Source organism: Zeus faber (genome assembly GCF_960531495.2).
Source record: "Zeus faber genome assembly, chromosome: 6".
Taxonomy (NCBI): domain Eukaryota; kingdom Metazoa; phylum Chordata; class Actinopteri; order Zeiformes; family Zeidae; genus Zeus; species Zeus faber.
This window is the reverse complement of record NC_137201.1, coordinates 15,207,059-15,225,891: the sequence shown is the minus strand read 5'-3', so window position 1 is coordinate 15,225,891 and position 18,833 is coordinate 15,207,059. Positions and strand designations below refer to the sequence as shown.

The 18,833-nt window shown below is 44.4% G+C and overlaps 1 protein-coding gene across 1 annotated transcript in view; it reads left to right on the top strand.

Annotated features, from left to right (window-relative positions):
- ldlrad3 (low density lipoprotein receptor class A domain containing 3) overlaps nucleotides 1-18,833 on the top strand; it is a 101,577-nt gene that overhangs the window by 39,917 nt on the left and 42,827 nt on the right. The window contains exon 3 of the mRNA XM_080002496.1: nucleotides 18,754-18,833. This exon is cut by the window's right edge and continues 46 nt beyond it. Coding sequence (XP_079858622.1) covers nucleotides 18,754-18,833 — 80 coding nt within the window. The remainder of the gene's footprint in view (nucleotides 1-18,753) is intronic.

Below are 18,833 nucleotides of genomic sequence, written 5' to 3'. Positions count from 1 at the left end.
AAGGCCCGGTACCCCCACTGAAACGGACCCTCCCCCCTCCCCCCATAGACACTACAAGGACCTGGCCCCCTTGAATTGAGTGGCTATGTCAATGCGCACATTAATGCACATTCTTTATTCATGTGGACTTCATACTCTGAACATTTGCACATTCCTACACAAACTCTACAGCTCTTTAAAAAAAAAAACAGCCTTATTTGACATATTATTAGATATTTGACATATTGTTTTCCTATTGTTCCATTTTACATTTATGCTTCCTGTTGAAGACAAGACAAATTACTTGTTCGTGTAAACTTACTTGGCAATAAAGATTCTAATTCTGATTCCAATTCTGATTCTATATATTTAATTTGATGTTAATTAACCTTTGTTCTACAAGTACACTTGAATGTGTCTGTATACATATGTGTATTTTTTTCCTTTTCCTTTCTTTTAAATCTGTTTTCTTATGCACAAATGGAAATGTTTATGTACCATGTAACAAGTTACATATTACAATTGCACTGTAAATTGAGCAACTTTCAATAAAACGAATCTTTACAAATCAGAAAATGCACAGTGAGAGAATGTGTATGCCCTTTAACTGTTCATAGGAAAGAGGAAACTTCTCCATATTCACGAAGGTTATTAGGTTTGATCTGAAGTATAAACAAAATAAAATACTTGATGGAAGAGCAGAGTCTGTGTTATGGAGAGGTGAGACATTTTGTAGCAGCTCAAAAATGCATCCAGAATGAACATTTACTCAGAAAGAGGAAACTTCTCCATATTCAAATATTCAAAGATTCAAGATTCAAAATATTCAAAGATTCAAAGATTTATTTGTCACATTTTATATTGCACAGTGTGCAGCATGTTGTGGGATTTTTTTTTCCAGAGACTGTGCAGGGAAGAGTTTTACAAATAGAATTTTTTTTTTAATAGGAATATAAAAAATAATTAAGATCAAATACAGGTACTCCTGCACTTAACGGCTGAGTTGAGTTAATACAACGAAGTCGTTAAGCGAATTGGTCGATAAGCGAGGACATGTGTTATTTCACGGTAAGAGGCCGCGGCAATTGCGAACGCTAGTGTCCTGAATACTGATAGACTAGGTCGTTAATTGAGGAGTACCTGTAAAAAGAAAACTATATACAGCATTTAAAATATACCCACAATCAACCACATAAACTATGTGTATCTTTGTATATTTATATAGTGCAATGTTTTTTGCTGTGCAATGTTTAAGAACTGAGAAAATGAATACCAAGGATACTGTACAGATGGGCATGATATACCAATCAATAACAGCAGAAACTATGTACATTGTGCAATGTTTGTGAACTGAGAATAATGTAGTAGAAAATAAATATCGAGGAGTGTAAAACAAAAAGTGTGCAAGTATTGCAGCAGTGAAGTGGACACAGTATTTATGAGGTTTGTTATAGTTTGTGACAGAGTCCAGTGTTCTTATGGCCTGAGGGGAAGAAGCTCTTTCTGAGTCTCTCTGTTCTGGTCTTGTGGCTGGCAGAGGCGTCTGCCTGACCGCAGCCACTGGAACAGTCCATGGTTGGGATGGTGGGGATTCTTTATAATCCTCTTTGCCCTGGTCCTGCACTGCCTGGTGTATAAGTCCTGTAAGGGGGTGAGTGTTGTCCCGGTGGTACGCTCGGTGGAACGTTCCACTCTCTGCAGGGCTTTGCGGTCCTGAGAGGTTGGAAACCTCTTAGTTCCCATACCAGGCGGTGATGCACCCTGACAGGATGCTCTCAATGGCACCAGATTAAAAGGTTTTCTGGATCTTTGGAGGGACTTTGAACCTCCTCAGGTGTCTGTGGTGATAAAGGCGCTTCCTCGCCTTTTCACAAGAGTGTCTATATGAAATGCCCATGTCAGATCGTCAGTGGTGTTAAACACTAAATTAAGCACTTGATAATATAATACACATCATCTGTGTATTATAAAGGGGGTTACATATTTTGCTAAACTGCATGTCCAGCCTGCTAGGAGAAGTACCTTATTGGCTTTCCGTTATGAAATGCCCTCTATAAATGCAATCGATTATTATCATGATAACTATTATGGTTATTATTATTTACCCTTTAAGGAGGGGAAATTCAGAATCATTTACAACAATATCCAAGGGCAGGCTATCATTTGCAATGGAAAACTGGATTACAGAAACAAAAACATGTTTACAATGCTGCATTCAGTTTAATGTACATTTCAAGTCAAGTAGATGTAATTGAGGCGAGCAATTTGATAAAATTGTAACAGTGATTCTGGTTTTACAGTATCGACTTATTTAAAGTATGCATTTGAATTTACAAATTCCTTACAAAAAGTTCAAAGTTTAAAGTTCCATAACATGTACAGGAGAACAAAAGCCTTTGTTTTGATAGATGAGCCATGTGTTACTTTGCAAAACCTTATTTTATATATACTTCAGACAACACCGAATAACCTTGGTTAATATGAAGATGATTCCTCTTTCCTGGCAAAAGTTATAGGGGGATACACATACAGAGATGTGCATACTGAATGAGATGCTCAATCAGATGCTCATGCTGAATTAGATGCTCAATTTACAGTGCAGTTGCAATATGTAACATGTTACATGATACATAAACTTCCATCTGTGCATGAGAAAATAGATTTAAAAGAAAGGAAAAATACACATTTATGCAGATACATGCAAAAGTACTCATAGAAAAAAGGTAAATTTGACATCAACTTAAATATATATACAAGTCGAATAGTGATAATGAAATTTATAATATATTACTAATAATAAACCTAACCTGCCATAGTGGTAAAGTATGTAAACAGTGACTATATAATAATACTAATAATAATAATAATAATAATAATAATAATATTAACAACAATGATAATAATTATAATAAAAAGAGAAGAACATTAAATAAATATTAGAATAAAAACCTCTTTGATAAATCTACAATACGTAAAGGATTAATAAAACAATCCACATGTTGCTATTTTTCATTGAATTAGGTGAAATCGCAGCAGAGTAATGTAGCTCCACCTTCACTGAATGCATGCGGGCTCCCGTGGCCAGGGGCACACTTCCTATCAGGGATAAGTACCTTTGCACGACACCCTAAAGAGATGGACAGTGCGTCCAACTGCGACTATCAGCAACTATCCTTGTCAATAGGCACCCACCTTTTCCGGTAGGAGTTAATGTCGTCGCTCTGATTTGTTGTTGTGTTTTCTCTTTTGTTCATTTCATTTGCAGTTTGTTGTGTTTTGTTATTTGCCGTTGTGTTTTGCACTTCAGGGGCACCGTACATGACACCTTGGGATGGACCTGTTCAAGTAAAGTTGCTCATACACACACACCCCTGAAGGCTAAACTTTCTGTGATCGATCTTCTTTATTTTTGAAGCCCAGGTCATTTCAATTAACCTTTGGTTGCTTTTTTGTTGACTACTATAGGATTCTACTAATTTCTTTGACAGCCTTTAGACTTTTGATAATTAAATGTTCCTTTTTTTTCCACCACAAACAGACAAGGGCAGGGTCAGAATGGAATAGCATAGAATATAATATAATATTATAGCTTCATTTTTCCAAAGGAACTTCTAGTAGTCATTTTTTATTCGGCAAATGTACACGTCGCCAAAAAAATGTTTCGTTATCTCTTCATTTTAAATGGTATAGATGTTGTCAGAAATTGGGAAGGGCTCATTTAGAGGAGTCAAACTTGGAAGGGTGGAAGCCACCAAACAACGCGCCTCTTCACATGTTTGTGGTTGCCTGCTTTCTCCGCTGCGACATAAGCGTGGCTTGTTATGCCCAAATCGACGGCTAGGTGTTACCCAATACATAGCTTATGCAACTACTTCACGTGCAACTACTCCCAAGACAAACTCCCTGCTCTATTAGTGAAGGCTACACTGGAGGCACAGGGCTTGGGGGGGATGCAGCACTAAGTGAAGGGAGAGGAGGGTGAAGCAAAGGGGTGAGGGTGGGGTTGAGGGTGGGGCGCCGCTTGGGGAAGAGCTGCGTCTGGGTGTCTATTATCTGAGAGGCACAGCTAGTCTGCAGACTTGGAGGCTGTGGCGCTGGATATTCTGTGCAAGTGGAATCCTAATTAAACTCCCACTCCAAATGCGTTCCACTTGTTATCGTGCAGCGGGATGGAACGTTTGCCAAATTGACAGACTGGGAAGGGATGACTCAGGCGTAGCTGCCCCCGGGACGCCAAACTCTGCGATAAACCGCCCCCGTCAACCCCATAGCATGGTCACCTGTGATTGTGGGGACATTATAGCAATCGACACCTATGTGTGATGATTTTAAAAACTGACATGACATCTGGTGGCCTTCTAGAAACCATCATTATCCCCATCATTACAATGGCAGACCTGGAATGACCCTTGAGTGGGATAAGACATATCGCTTTTGACAAAAGGTTCTTCGCTGGGAACCTTCCATTTCGTACCTCCTTCAGGACGGAGGCATTTCAGTATTTGGTCCAAATTGAAGAGCCTGGACAGATCATTGCAGCCTTTAAATCTTTGGGAGCACCCCTGTTGTTATCTCAGCATCTGTCCTCTGTCATAAAGGGTTTCTTTCATGTGCGTGTACGTCCCTGTGTGGCACAAATTGAATGTGTGCACTTGCCCGTGAACATATCATTTAATCGTGCACATCTTTCGCTCCGGGGGCCAATGGCTATTTTTCTACCGTATCTACCATTTCCCCCGGAATACAGCTATGTCTCGGAACAGTATCTCCTAGAGCAGATTACGGACGATCTGGGTCTGTGTCTTTTGCTGGGGAACACTCATGCAGAGCCCAAGGGAAAGGTCACATTCATTGACATCTCCCCGGTGTCTCATTAATGAGAATTTGTTTTTTTGTTGGCCATCCAGCAAACGGGTTCAGAGGGGAAACGGACTAAGAACAAGCCAATTTGGACTTGCAACCCACTTGTTTGAGAGATGCCAAACGCTGCACTTTTAATTATCAACGAGGCCACTGTGTCCCGTACTCTGATGGCTGGCTTTTTTAATAAGGATTTCCTACCTGTATGAACCAAAATTAATTTATTCATTCTCTTCCTCTTTAGTTTTCCAGCCAATACAGATTAGATTAGAAACTTTATTTCTACAGTATATCCACTTTGCAAAATTATTATTTTTTTGTCCATAACATTGCAGAACAAGGCCTCACATTCCCTGTCAATCTAGCTGAAAGGTTGCTCCACCTTTGTGTAATCCTCCACCGCTTTTGATGAATATGTCAGATAGATCCATCATTTCATAATTTCATCATCAAATTCAGAGCACTGTTCCCTTTTTGGTGTTTCTGATATACAACTGAAAAGGTTTTAACAGTCGTGATGCGGCTATGGATTTCTGAAGCGTGATGAGAAATTCCCCAGGGTCAAAATAGTGACGTTGTTGTCAAATTGATGTAACGCTAGGTTTTCATAATTGAGATGAAGATTCGCTAGGATGGAGGAGTACGGAGACTTGTTCTATTTCTTAAATTGCTTCAGACACGATCGTCTGTGAAATTAATGGGATTTTCTTCAAATGTATTTTAATTACCTGATCGGCGTCAAATCGAGTTTCAGCCTGTTTGCTAGTCAGTGCACATTATTTTTATAACCCCTGAACATTTTCGTGATGATGGTTTACATTTTGAGCTTTCGGGTCCACCCTCCCGTTATCCGTGCAAAGTTTGGGGGCCGATAGGACCAAGGGGTGGCTTGGGGGCACGGCCCTGGATCCCAGCCTGCTTGGACTGGGTGTCCTGGCAAAGTTTGGGGTCATAGCCTCAATTGAACCTTGTGGTGTGGGGGTGGTGTGGTTGAAGCAGCCACAACTATCTTGGCTCTATTACCGAGAGCCAAGACAGGTGTGGCTGCTTCAACCACACCACCCCCACACCACAAACCAAACCTGTTTGGCGGTGGGAAACCTGCCTAAAAGGGATCCTGGTTAATTCCATGTTAACTCAATGGAGCTTCCGCCTTGGAGCTTGTCAAATTTAGGTGAGATATGTTCGATATTTGAATTTCTCCACCAATCGTTCTGATTATTTGATGTGGACATTTCTGCCTTTTCTACACAGTATCAGTCCTCGTACGTTGGATAACACAGACACAGACACACACACACACACACACACACACACACACACACACACACACACACACACACACACACACACACACACACACACACACACACAAATCACACCCGCTTGAGCATCAGTGCGGTTTGTGCAAATGTATTCAAATCCCGCCAGCACACTAACTCACAACAACAATAATTACCACAGACATTTTTTTTCCCTTCCCAGTTCATCTGCATTGGAAACAAAATTCTCAGTTCTCATCCTATCCCTTGGATGACCCGAGATCCGAACCATAATTTCATTCCCATGGCAACAAGTACTCCGAAACGATTCAAGCCAACCTGCTCTGCATTTTCTTCCCCGCTGCCGTGCTTGTTTCGCTGGATCCCGCATTTATTTATTTATCTGGTTGCTTTCGTTACTTTATTTTAAAGAATAAACTGCCTATTTAATGTTTTTTCATCTACGGACCCGTTTGCCGCCCTCCGTCCTCTTTGTTTACCTCTGATTCACACAATATGTGAAGCATCCCAGCCATGACAAAGGGCACACACTTGACCTTTTGCTCTGCCATGGTTTCCGTGTGGACGATGTGAACTCGGTCGATTTTGCCGTCTCTGATCATAACGCGGTGCTGTTCCAGGTTCCACTTCTCCCTCCTGACCCCAAAACCCCCCCAGACTGATTCGCTCCCGCTCCTTAAAATCCCTCCCTGTCCCCCCACCTCTGTGAAGCTTCAACTGCCTCAAACACACTTCTTAACAACATGGCCTCGCCGCAGAGGAGCCTTTTAACAGCTCTTGCACAGATTTTTTTTTCCATTCTGTAGCTCCAGTCAGATGCTAAAAAGCTGAAACCTTCTTCTCTGCCATGGCTGAATGAAGAATGAAGGATCTTAAAGAGACAATGCAGGCAGGCAGAGAGGAAATGGAAAAAAGGATAAACTCAGTGTCTCCCTTACTTCTCTAAAAGGGCTAACGTTCACTTATCAGCGTGCAATCAAGGAACACCTATCTTCCGGATCTGGTAATCCCAAAATCCTTTTTAAAACTCTAAATTCTGTGATCGGTCCCCCTCCTAGCCAGCCAGTTGAATCCTCCCCAGGGAGTTATGAAGAATTTCTTCATAACATCTTCAACAAAATAGGGGAAGCTACAGCAGCATTTTAACACTAAAGTCAGAAAAGCTTTTTGTTGACTCTTACCCATCTTCAACATTAACCGCGATTTTCATTCGGTGAAATCTCTCGGTCAAGCCTGGAACGCACTGTTGCACTTTCAAAATCATCCACCTGTCATTCAGACTGCATTTCCACCTGGTTTTTAAAAGCTGTATTTCAGATGGTTGGTCCAGGCTTTTTAGCCATTGTTAACTGCTCTGTTTACTGGTATTTTCTCCTCCTATTTGAAACATGCCACTGTTAACCCTCTTTTAAAGAAGCCCTCTCTAGATCCCTCTGTTTTAAGTCATTTTAGACCCATCTCCAGGCTGACATCTTTATTTCTTAGATTTTATAAAAATCAAAAAAATAAAATAAAGAGTACACTCAACGAATTTCTTTTATGAACAACATTCAAATTTCTGGGAAATTTCAATCAGGTTTCCGCTCCATAGGCAGCACTCCTCTGGTCAAGGTCACACAGCCAACACAGAGCAGTGCTGCGTTTTAATTCTCCTTGACCTCAGCTCAGCCTTTGACACAGTGGACCATAATGTCTTAATCAGCCGTCTGAGGAACTATGTTGCAATCAGTGATGTTGCTCTGAATTAGTTCATCTCCTATCTGTCGAACGGGTCTTCTCTGTATTGCTTTGAGATGCCTCCTCCTCTTATGCACCTCTCTTTTGTGGGGTCCCCCAGGGGTCTATTTTGTGTCCCCTCTTATTCACTATACATACTACCCCTGGGGCAAACCATGCATAGACACAACATAAATTTCCATTGCTCTGCGGAAGACACCCAATTGTATGTCCCATTAAAGCCTGGTACCACTGATGTTTCCTCTACTATGTCCTGCCTTGCTGAAATCAAAAATTAAATGTCCAGAAATGTCTTGGAGTTGAAAGACTCCAAATCAGAAATACTTATAATTACACGGAGAGAAATACACGGGGTCCAGTTTAGTTGTGTTAGGTAGGAATTACGGTTGTCTGGGTTGTCTGTGAAATGCAGCACAAGTTACAAAAAGCAGCTGTCTGCGTGTGGCTGTAAACCTTCATTGCTATAACTCACCATGATGACTAATAGAACTCCACTCTTAGAGGCTGATATATGATGTCTCAGCGTCGGTTGTCCAGACTGTGATTCAGACGCGGTCTGTACGGTGCTGTAACGGTGATCCACTGTGTTCTCCCCTCGCTGTGGGCCGCTCGCCGCCCAGGGCGATGGGACTCGGTCGGGTCTCACTGAGGAAAACCTGTTGTGATGGAGGGTCACTGCGAGTCCGCCGTGTCCACTGCGAGGTCGGGACGCTGTTTTCTTTAAAGTAGATTTAATGCTTTGGAAATAAATTGTGTATAAATAATGACGTGTTTAGTTAAAATTAAGGAAATACATTGTGTATAAATAATGACGGGGTTATGTAAAGCGGCAGCAGGAGTTACAGTTTTACGAGTTACAGCATTGGCTCAGGTTGTCTGTCTATGTGGGTTGTCTGTGAACACTATGCGGTCCAAAGGGCGCAAGTCGTTGGATGTGAATGACTTCCGAGAGACGATGCTTGGACTTATATAATCACTAATCAAATTGCGCCAACAGTTTTTCACTAATTTCCGCTCCAAATATACATTTACATTTACATTTACATTTAGTCATTCAGCAGACGCTTTTATCCAAAGCGACTTACAAGGGAGAATAATATTCAAGCTTCATTGCGACAGAGACATTAGTGTAACAATAAATACTGCTAAGTAGCACTAAGTAATTGTAAGTTAGGAGAGGAGGTGCTCTCTGAAGAGCTGGTTCAAGTGCTTCTTAAAGACAGAGAGGGAGGCCCCTGCTCTGGTCGTTTTTAGCAGCTCGTTCCACCAACGTGGAACTACAAATGAGAATAACCTGGATGGCCGTGGTTGTACGGCCGGCAGAGCCAGGCGACGCTCATTTGATGAGCGCAGCATCCGGGGGGTAACTTGCTTTTACAAGAGCATTTAAGTAGGTGGGAGCATTCCCAACAATCACTCTGTAGGCCAGCATAAGAGACTTGAACTTGATGCGAGCGGCTACAGGTAACCAGTGGAGCTCGATGAGCAGCGGAGTGACATGTGCCCTCTTTGGCTGGTTGAGGGCACATGTCACTCCGCTGCTCATCGAGCTCCACTGGTTACCTGTAGCCGCTCGCATCAAGTTCAAGTCTCTCATGCTTGCCTATATACATCAATATTGATCAAACTCAAACAGCAAGAGGTCATCCCGGTTCTAACCATGTCTGTGCGTACCGCAGTTTCTGTTTTTCGGATACTTTAAGCCCAAAAAGAGCCATAATACAAATCCAGGCAAAAAACAATACATTTCTCCCTCTGGGTACCAGCGCTGTCAGCGTTAATAATCTCTCCCCTAGTATGGGTACCTTTTCCAATAATGGCCTCCAACCTCTGTGTTATTTTTGACTCTGCATTGTCCCTAGACACTCAGGTCACCCAAATGGTACAGTCCTGTTTTGCCCAACTAAGAAAGCTAAACAAGATCAGGTCATTCCCTGCAGAAAAAGTCATCCATGCTTTTATCTCTTCCAGACTTGACTATTGCAATGCACTTTATTCTGGTATCAGCAGGCGAAGCATTCAAAGACTGCAGTTGATACAAAGCCTTGCTGCCAGGCTTTTAACGCGCACCAAGAGAAGCGACCAGTGAGTTTAAGAATTGAATCAAAGATTTCGCTGCTTGTTTTTAATGCCTTGAATGGTAAGGCTCCTTCCTACATCTGTGATCTGATAACTCACTATAAGCCTGAACACTGCCTGAGATCCTCCAACCGGGCCCCTACTATGGGATCCAAAATATCGACTTGTCACTAACGGTGACCAGGCCTTTGTTGTTCGGGGCCTTCAGCTGTGGAACTCCCTGCCTGGAGATCTCAGGCTGGCAAACTCAGTTTCCTTGTTTAAATCTCTTCCAAACACTCACTTTTATCATATGCCTTTTTCTTAACTGCTGGTATTTGTACTATTTATATGCCTGTACCTTGTTATGTCTTTCGATTTTAATTCCTTTTAATATTGTTTTTATCATAAAGCGCCGTATAGCTTGTTTTTGAAAGGTGCTATATAAAAAAGCGATTATTCATTTATTCATTTATTTATTTTGTTATTTAGTTGTTGATCTGTTCCCGTTCCGTGGTCCACTGCGCCAACACGCAGGAAATGCTTATTCACCTCGGAAAAAAAAAATGAGGCTTCTCCCGGCCACGCTTCGCCCATGTTTGTTTGCTTTTCTGCCTCCCTCCTCCAGCGAGCGGGCGGGTCAGCTCGAGTCATGGAAATACATTTGGCTGACTTCTAAATCTCATCCCAGCGCCCAGAGAAAACGAGAGGGACGAATAACATCCAAAGCCTGAGCCTCAGTACATTAAATATGCCACTTTATTCTTGGCCTGACTCCTCAGGGCGGGACCCCGCTGTTTGTTGTTATGAAGTCCAACTTTTCTTTTGATGGAGTTAAGTCTCTGATTCGCTCAGCTGGGAACGTCTCCGCATTCTCTCGCTATCTCCCTCTTTGTGTGTCTTTGATAGTAGTGTATTTAGTGTATGGTATCTTGTCATGCCCGGGGGGTGGCTAAGGGCTGATTCAGCGACAGGGCGCTGACTAATTCCCTGTCCAAAGAGGTCAGAAGTCACCACCCTGCTCCCTGTTCTGCATGAAGAGGAGCTGGAGGAAGAAAGGCGAAAGGATGCTGAGAGAGGAGCCTCCAAGCGAGGATTAGTGCTTTTGTCTGGTCACAGCATGAGGAAAGGAGTTACATATAGAGGGAGAAAGAAGAGCGATGTGAGGGGACATGGAAAGAGGGAAGAGGGAGGCGAGCCAGAGGGGAGTAACGGAACATGAAAAGAAAGAAATGCAAGGAACGGCCGCGAGTCGTCCTTCTGGAATGACATCACCGTCTCAGCTCTCCATCCGTTGGAGCTGTCACAATTATTACATAATTCCCTGATCACAATTATATGAGCAAAATCAAAAAAAAATTGGGGGAAATCGTTTGATCCTCCAATCACATGTTTCCATCCCGATTTTGTGGCAATTTTGAGCCAGTGTTTGAGATTGTATCAAGATGTCGGATTGATGCAAATTAACTGGCTATCCAAACTTTTAGGCCTCAATATTCATGGCTTTTCTTGTCGAGTTGGATGTGTATTATTACAGTCTTATAGTTAGTATAGTATAAAAGATTTATACTATACTAGATATTATACTAGAAGATATTTTGACAATTCATCGACAATGCATCAGTTGTTAGTTGCCAATATACCAAATTTTAATCATTTTATAATTGAGTGATAATTATAATCCCTATTTCAACACTTTCACTAGTTTCACCATTTTTGACAGTAAATCAAAACATTTTAACACATAAATAGTGGTTGACAACGTGGACGACCAAAATAGTTGATGATCTGGCTTCCGGGGGAGCTACACAACCGTACTTGTCGTGCCTTATAAAAACCATTTATAACTGTCCAAGTTTGAACTTTGATTTGTCAGAAATGAAAGTGAGTCCTTGTTGGAATTTACCGCATTGACACAAATATAAAAGGTCTGAAAAAGTGGTGTTGTCTTATACTCGGGGTCTAGACGTTTAAATGTCAATATACCGTAGATCAATAAACAATAAAACTTGTGCATTAGGAGTGTTTCAATCTGTTTCCGCAGACATACCCTGCAGCTCTGGAACAACGGCGACACATCGTCCTCATCCGATCCGCCGCTCGCTCTCCACAGCCGTCGTGGTTTTACCGGGAACCCAAAATGTTCCCACGCGGCTGATTTAAGAGAAGCCTGTTTGTCAGACTCATTGACACTCGCCATAGTGTGACCGTCACACGGCCAATCAGCTTGAGCTTCCGGTTGTTTGGTTCCGCAGCTTAGGGTTTCCGGGCGGAACTCGCGCTTGTGACATGTGGTATAGCATTACATTAGCACATAGGCGGCTGCGTATTCTCCGTACGACTGCATGCTGTGTTATCATTATTTTCAAATAAAATGACTTTCTTTATAAGAACAAGATTTGCTCTTCAAAAAGTCTTTATCTAAAAATCAGTCTTGAAAAAAGGGGGATCGTCTTATTGTCAGGTTTGACTTATATGCGGGTCAATACAGTAATACAAAGGCGTACGTGCCTTCACTCCATCCTGCCGGCGGAGCCGACAATTTAGGTGTCTTTTCTCACGATGCGTGTGTTTGTGCTCGGCGTCTATTCCGCTCGAGCCCCTCGGAGTTCGGAGCCGCATCGTCCCCTCTGCTTGTTTTACTTTTCCGTATCACGCAGCGACACCAGATGCGGTTTATTTTCAATACTTGTGAAAGTACTGATGCAAGTGGTCATATTGACTCTCTCAGGGTGCGCTGACCTTCGCTTTACCCACGAGGTATTAAGCTTAATGGAGATACTAATCACTTGGCGTCAACAAAGGTTCCTTAAAACAACAGGAGTGGAAAATGTCCCCCGCCTGTCTTTCAAGACACGTGTGTGTGTGTGGGGGGGGGGGGGGGGGGGTTGTGGCATGTGTGTATGCATGTACGTACGCAGATGTGCCTTCGTGTGGAGCTTTGGCGGAGGCTGTGTCACGGAGGAAAAAGCCAGGCCGGGATTGTGGGAATTTGGGCGACTTAGAGAGGAGCGCTTGTTGTTTCAGCCCGGCTCTGTGTGAGGAAATGCTATTTGCAGAGCGCCAGAAGGGAGGAGAGAAGGGAAAGGGAGGTAAGAGGGGAGGCAAAGCTTTTTCCACCGGAGAAGATGGAGCAGAGCAGATGGTTTAATGGGACGGGGAGTGCGGCACAGCCCAGACTCTTAATGGATGACTGATCAATGAGCGTCTGTAATTAATACCACACGGAACAGGGATGAAATATTGATTGGGGTCTCACACACTGTATCTCTCTCTCTCTCTCTCTCGCTCTCTCTCTCTCTCTCTCTCTCCCTTTCTTTCTTCCTCTCCCCCCCGACTCTTCCGGCCTTCCTGTTTTCTTCTTGCTTCACTCTTTCTTTGTCCCCTCTCTGTCTCCCAACGCCGGCCCCGTCACTTTAGGCGCCGCAAACGATGCGAGATGATTGCATGCGAAGTGTTCAAAAGAATAAGAAATGTCACGTCGCTGCTTTGCTGCAGCGCGTGCCGCAGCGTTTTTTAAGAGGGGGCTTATTCAGGAGGTGAGATCCGTGATGTGATAAGTGCTGCCACTGCTTTTTAGTTCTTTGTTTCCTGTTTATTCCCCCCCCCCCCCCCCCCCCCCCCGCTCTTCCGTCTGTTTCTTTCTCTCGTGAGGTGTCCAACTGCAGCTTATTTATAATTCTTTTTTATTTTATTTTTTTATGAAGCACTTTTTCTTTTCTGATATAGATACTGAAATCTGCCAATGATGATACCAATCCAATATATTTCTTTTAAGGAGCTACAGTGGTACCTCGACTTACGACTGCATCTACTTACGACTAATCCAAGACACGAGCAGCGATAGTCGCGAAAATCTGTATCGACTTGCGGCCGACTGCTCCAAGATACGAGCGTGGAAATTTGCAGTTGGCGCGTCGGCGGCCAGTCAGCAGCCAGTCAACAGTCAGTCAGTGTACGACCTACATCGCGTGTGCACGTAGTTCGTGGCTTATCGACATTTTTTTCATATTTACTGTGTTTGTGCTGTGTATTTTATTTTCACCCTTCATGATTTCATAATTTATATGGGAAAAATTGCTTCGACATACGACTGTTTTAACATACCACCGTTCTTATACGACGAATTACAGTCGCAAGTCGAGGTACCACGTCTGAAAGTACCACGCTCACGCTGCTCAAACTCCACACGTCTACCTTACAGGAAGAAACACATCGCCAACAGCATGACCGCTACATGACAGCGGCTCACTGGTGGCTGGTGGCCACAATCGCCCCGGGCAGGAAAACTGAAACCGAGGCAGAATAGCTTGAAATATTGTGTATTTTTACACAATATGTGACACATAAAACGTTATTTTAGGTATATTAAAAAAAGAAAAAAAATGTTATGAACCACGTGTTCACTCTAGCAGAAATATAACTCCGATTAGGCACTTGTGACTCATTTGAGCATTCAAAATAAACAATATGCTATTTTCCACATGTGGACCACTTCACTTCTCTTTGCGTCATGTTGGAACGTTCAGCAGCGTTGCAAAAGTGTTTCCCGTGACATCTCACGCTCGATTCGCGAGAGGATTGGATCAGATTCGTACTTAATTCCCCCCAATATCTAATCCAGCATTTCAGTTAACCACGTTTCCGGTGCCGTCTCTTGCCGCCGTCTGCGTCACATAGACTTAGTGGACTCAGATGAATTCCCGCCATATCCGCATACATGCTACATGACTATTGTGCGGTACTAGAAGCCGACCAGACCCGGACAGTCTTGCGTACAGATTGATTAATCCAATCTCCCGGCCGTCCCCCGACTCCCCCGTCTCCTCCCCCCTCTGCCCTTCTTGCCTTCGCCCTGACTCCATTGCCTATTGATTTTCCCCTTCCCTCACAAATGCCTCGGCAAGGTCAGAGAATCCTTTCAAGTCCTCCACTGTCTGCACTTTCTCACTCTCTCGCTCGCGCTCTCGCTCGCGCTCTCTCTCTCTCTCTCTCACTCTCCCTCTCTCGCTCCCTCTCTCCCTTGCCTTATTTTCTTTCTTGTTAGCCTCTTCCTTGTGTCTCTCCTCGCCCTCTCGCTCATGCATGCCCGTCACGCGGCCGCCTACCTGTGCTGAACAAGTCATTCCCTCCTCTGGGGAGAGTCAGGCTGAAGGAAGGAAGGGAGGAGGGAGGGAAGAGGCGGAGAGGTGGATATTGGGGGAGAGGCGGCTTTCCGGATCCATCCGGACTCAAACGCTGCCGTCGCCGGGTGTTTCACCGGTAGGCGGTAGGGGATGGCGGACCTAACAATTTTTGTAACTTATTATTTCAAGGTAAACTTTAGTTATATTGGATTGGGGCAGGTGGAAATGCTGCTTTATATGTGTTGAAAGTGTTTTGAAAGTTTTTATCCATGTTTTAAGCTGTTTTTCTGACACTTGCATGGAGGTTGTTGTAGAGCAGGGGGTCCCAACCACCGGGCCGCGGGCAGGGGCGCCCTGTTTAGCCTGTGTTCATTTACTTTTACCTTTTTAGCAAAGCCCGATCAGAGCGATCTCAAATCGAAAACAAGCGAGCGAAAACAAATAAAAACAGTGTGTGTTTTATTGGAGATCTAATTAACTAATATCTATTTATCTATGGGGGTGGGGGTGTCCCCTCGCCGGGTCGCTGCGAAATCGGGAGCGGAATTCCAAGTTTAATCTCGAAAACACAGGTGTCCTTTTTTTTTTTTTGCGTGACCCTTATAATACTCTTTTGTTGAAGATGTATATAACGGGAGAGACCTGTCACTCTCTTACCCCAACCCCCGTCAGTGATAATAAAAAAGGTCGGGAACCCCTGTCGAATAGGACACTGTGGACACAGTTCCGCCTGCCACGCCCCACCCAAGTGACAAGATGGAGATGGACACATCATCATCGTCATGACAGAGGCTCTCCCCGTGTGTGTGTGTGTGTGTGTGTGGGGGGTGGTGGGTGATTTACCTGTTGATTGCTCTGATGAGCAACAGGCGTACAGCCACCGTTGATCCCGGGCCCAATTACCTAGACCCAAGACAGGTGTGGTTGCTTAAACCGCACCACCCCCGCCCCGCAGACACTTTACTTTAGTGAGCAGTTGGAGCTCAGTTTCCAAGACATTCAACAGCGGCACTTTGTCTATTAGGCTGGAGGTGGAGAATGAGAACGGGAATTTGGCACGGGGCTGGGGAAGTTCAAACGACAGATGGAGAACATGGCGGGAGAGAGATGTCTGGAGAGGAAAGGGGAGGCGCGCGCGCTTGTGTCTGTGTGTGTGTGTGTGTGTGTGTGTGTGTGTGTGTGTGTGTGTGTGTGTGTGTGTGTGTGTGTGTGTGTGGCGTCCGTGATTTGTGATTCGGGAGCATGCGCCGAATCCGCAGCTTTGCTTTAAAAGGGGAGGTGCGCGAAGAAAGAAAAAAATAAATAAATAACTCCAAGAGAAAGAAAACACCTTCACGGAAGGATTAGCCGGGGGAGATTTAATAACGGAGGACAGAGTTTGTGTTTTTAAAGACACATCTCCCCCTCCTCCCCACACCCTAAACTGGCTTTCCTCCCAAATTAATTTTGATTGGTTTTTATGTCTTGTATGCTGTGAAGGGCAAAGCGACCGCCAAAATGCAGCTGAGCACATTGGCCCGCTGTTCTATTCTCCCTAATCAACGCCTCCGCTTCCATGCTTAGGAGACCTTTCATAGAATTACTATTTATGTGATTTTTTTTTCTTCTTCATTTTTTCCTTGTGAAAGTAAAAATGAAGTAAAAAACAATTACACTTGTAGGCGGGGGATCAGCCGCCGTGAGAATTCAGATGAGAAAGAAAGACGGCGCGAAAATGAAACAAAACTCGAAATGCCCGGGCTACCGTTTTTTTTGTTTGTTTGTTTGTTTTTTTGTTTCTTTTTCAGCCGGGCCCAGGCGAGCAAATCATACTCGCTTAGATCCACATGGATCCAGGGATGTGGGGCATGGGAGGCGAGGGAGGCGGGCGGGGCGGGCGGGGCAGGCGGGGCGGAGCTGTATTTCACAAGAGAAATCAGACGTGTGGCCAAAACATTGGAACATGTTTTCGTTATATGTCATGTGGGAGAGAGAGCGAGAGAGAGAGAGAGTGAGCGAGAGAGAGAGAGAGAGCGAGCGAGCAGTAAAACGTCAAGGAAATAAATAAAAGAAAAAGGCTCTCCACCCCCGCAGCGCGCGTCGATATCTTTGTTGTTCTTGTTTTTTTGTTGTTTTTTTTGTTTTTTGTTTTTTTCCCGTGTCGCTCCGGCTCTTCCGCCGCCGAGCGTAATGAATGTGATACACTGTGCAAAATGGGCTTTAAGCAGCCGAGGTCTCCGCTGTGCAGGTAAACAAAGGGCCTGCCAGACTGTACACACACAGACCAGGCGCTGGGCCAGCGCTGGATTACATTTCATCCTGCAGATGAGGGTGGCGGTGGTGTTGGGTTGGGTTGGGATTGGTGGGCGTGTAGTAGGTCAAACTCTCTGCTGGTTGTTATGCCTACCGGCGTCCATTTGTACCACCCTACTACCACCCCCACCTCCCTGCCCTCAGCGAGCATAATCGCAGAAGCTCCAACCGGCTCGTAAATCAGCGCTGCACAATGTACCGTTGGATGTTGGAGGAGGAATGTGTGCCGCCGGCATGTGGAATCACGGCGCGGACGCCAAGTTCAGGCTTTTGTTCTTTGTTGTGGCGAGCGCAGAAAAAAGTGAGATGTCTACCGTGGCCATTGTGCACGCCCCCATTGTTGGCAAACTTTGGTTACGGACTTTGGTCCGAAAAGAATGTTGGGTCCGACACCGTGTTACGCTGTTGTAACCACACCGGCAGCCGCATCCAGCGTTGATCTTTTTTTAGTGATCATCGCGACCCTGTGGCTATAATTGGTTGTTTTTCTTTGCTCTTACTCCCATAAGTGCCTCTGGAGGAAAGACGCAGGTCTTCACTTACAATTTCAGGCTTTTGTGTTGTGGCACCAAGTCGCCCGAGGGAATAATCTGTGAGCAGCCGAACAAAAGCTGGAGCAGAGCAACAGAGGAGCGTTAGAAACAACATAGGCTCTCGCACAGCCCCGAAATAGAAACAGGCTCTGGTGTGAATTCTTTGTTTTACATTCCCTGTTTTAAATCAGGCCTCGTGACGCTCCAAGTTCAAGGCAAGTGTAGGCGCCCCCTCTCTCTTCTTCTCCTTCGAGATTGCCTTTGCCTGAGTCTAGCCGCTACCTCCGGGGAAGATCGATGTGTTTGAGTTAAAACGAGGGTTTAGTGCTAAACGGAGGACGCTGGGCATTGATGTTCTGCATGCTCTTCGGTCAGTCCCAGGTCTGTCCGGCGCGATAAGTTCTGTGGCCCACTTTAGGCTGATCGATAGCAGGATCCTTACTAACACTCCGGCAGACTATCTGCTCCCTCTGTTTTTCTCATTTACTTGTTTTCTTCAACAGCTACCCCACTATTTGGGGTTCATGTGTCCTTAAATTGTCAGGCTTAGGGGAGAAAATGGAAGCGAAATGAGCAGAAGCTCTCTGTATGGGTTAATCTCAGTATAGCTGCGGATAGTTGTATCGATTAATATAGGATTAGGAAATCCTACCTGCCCTTTCTGTTTAAAGAAAAAATAACCCTCACACTTGAAGAGTTAAAAAAAAAAGATCAATTCAGAGATTTCAGTCAGTCGTTCCATCTTTCATCAACGTCAACCCACAGTCCATCACAAAATATGACATTCAATTGAAAAACTGCTGCATAGTGCATCATCCTCCGGCGCCCAAACGACTCATCTATCACTCCACTTTTTTTTCCCCGTCTCTTCATTTCCACCCGTAGCTAAGGTCAAGTCGAAGTGCGCCCCCACCTTCTTCGCCTGCGCCAACGGGATACACTGCATCATCGGACGCTTCCGCTGC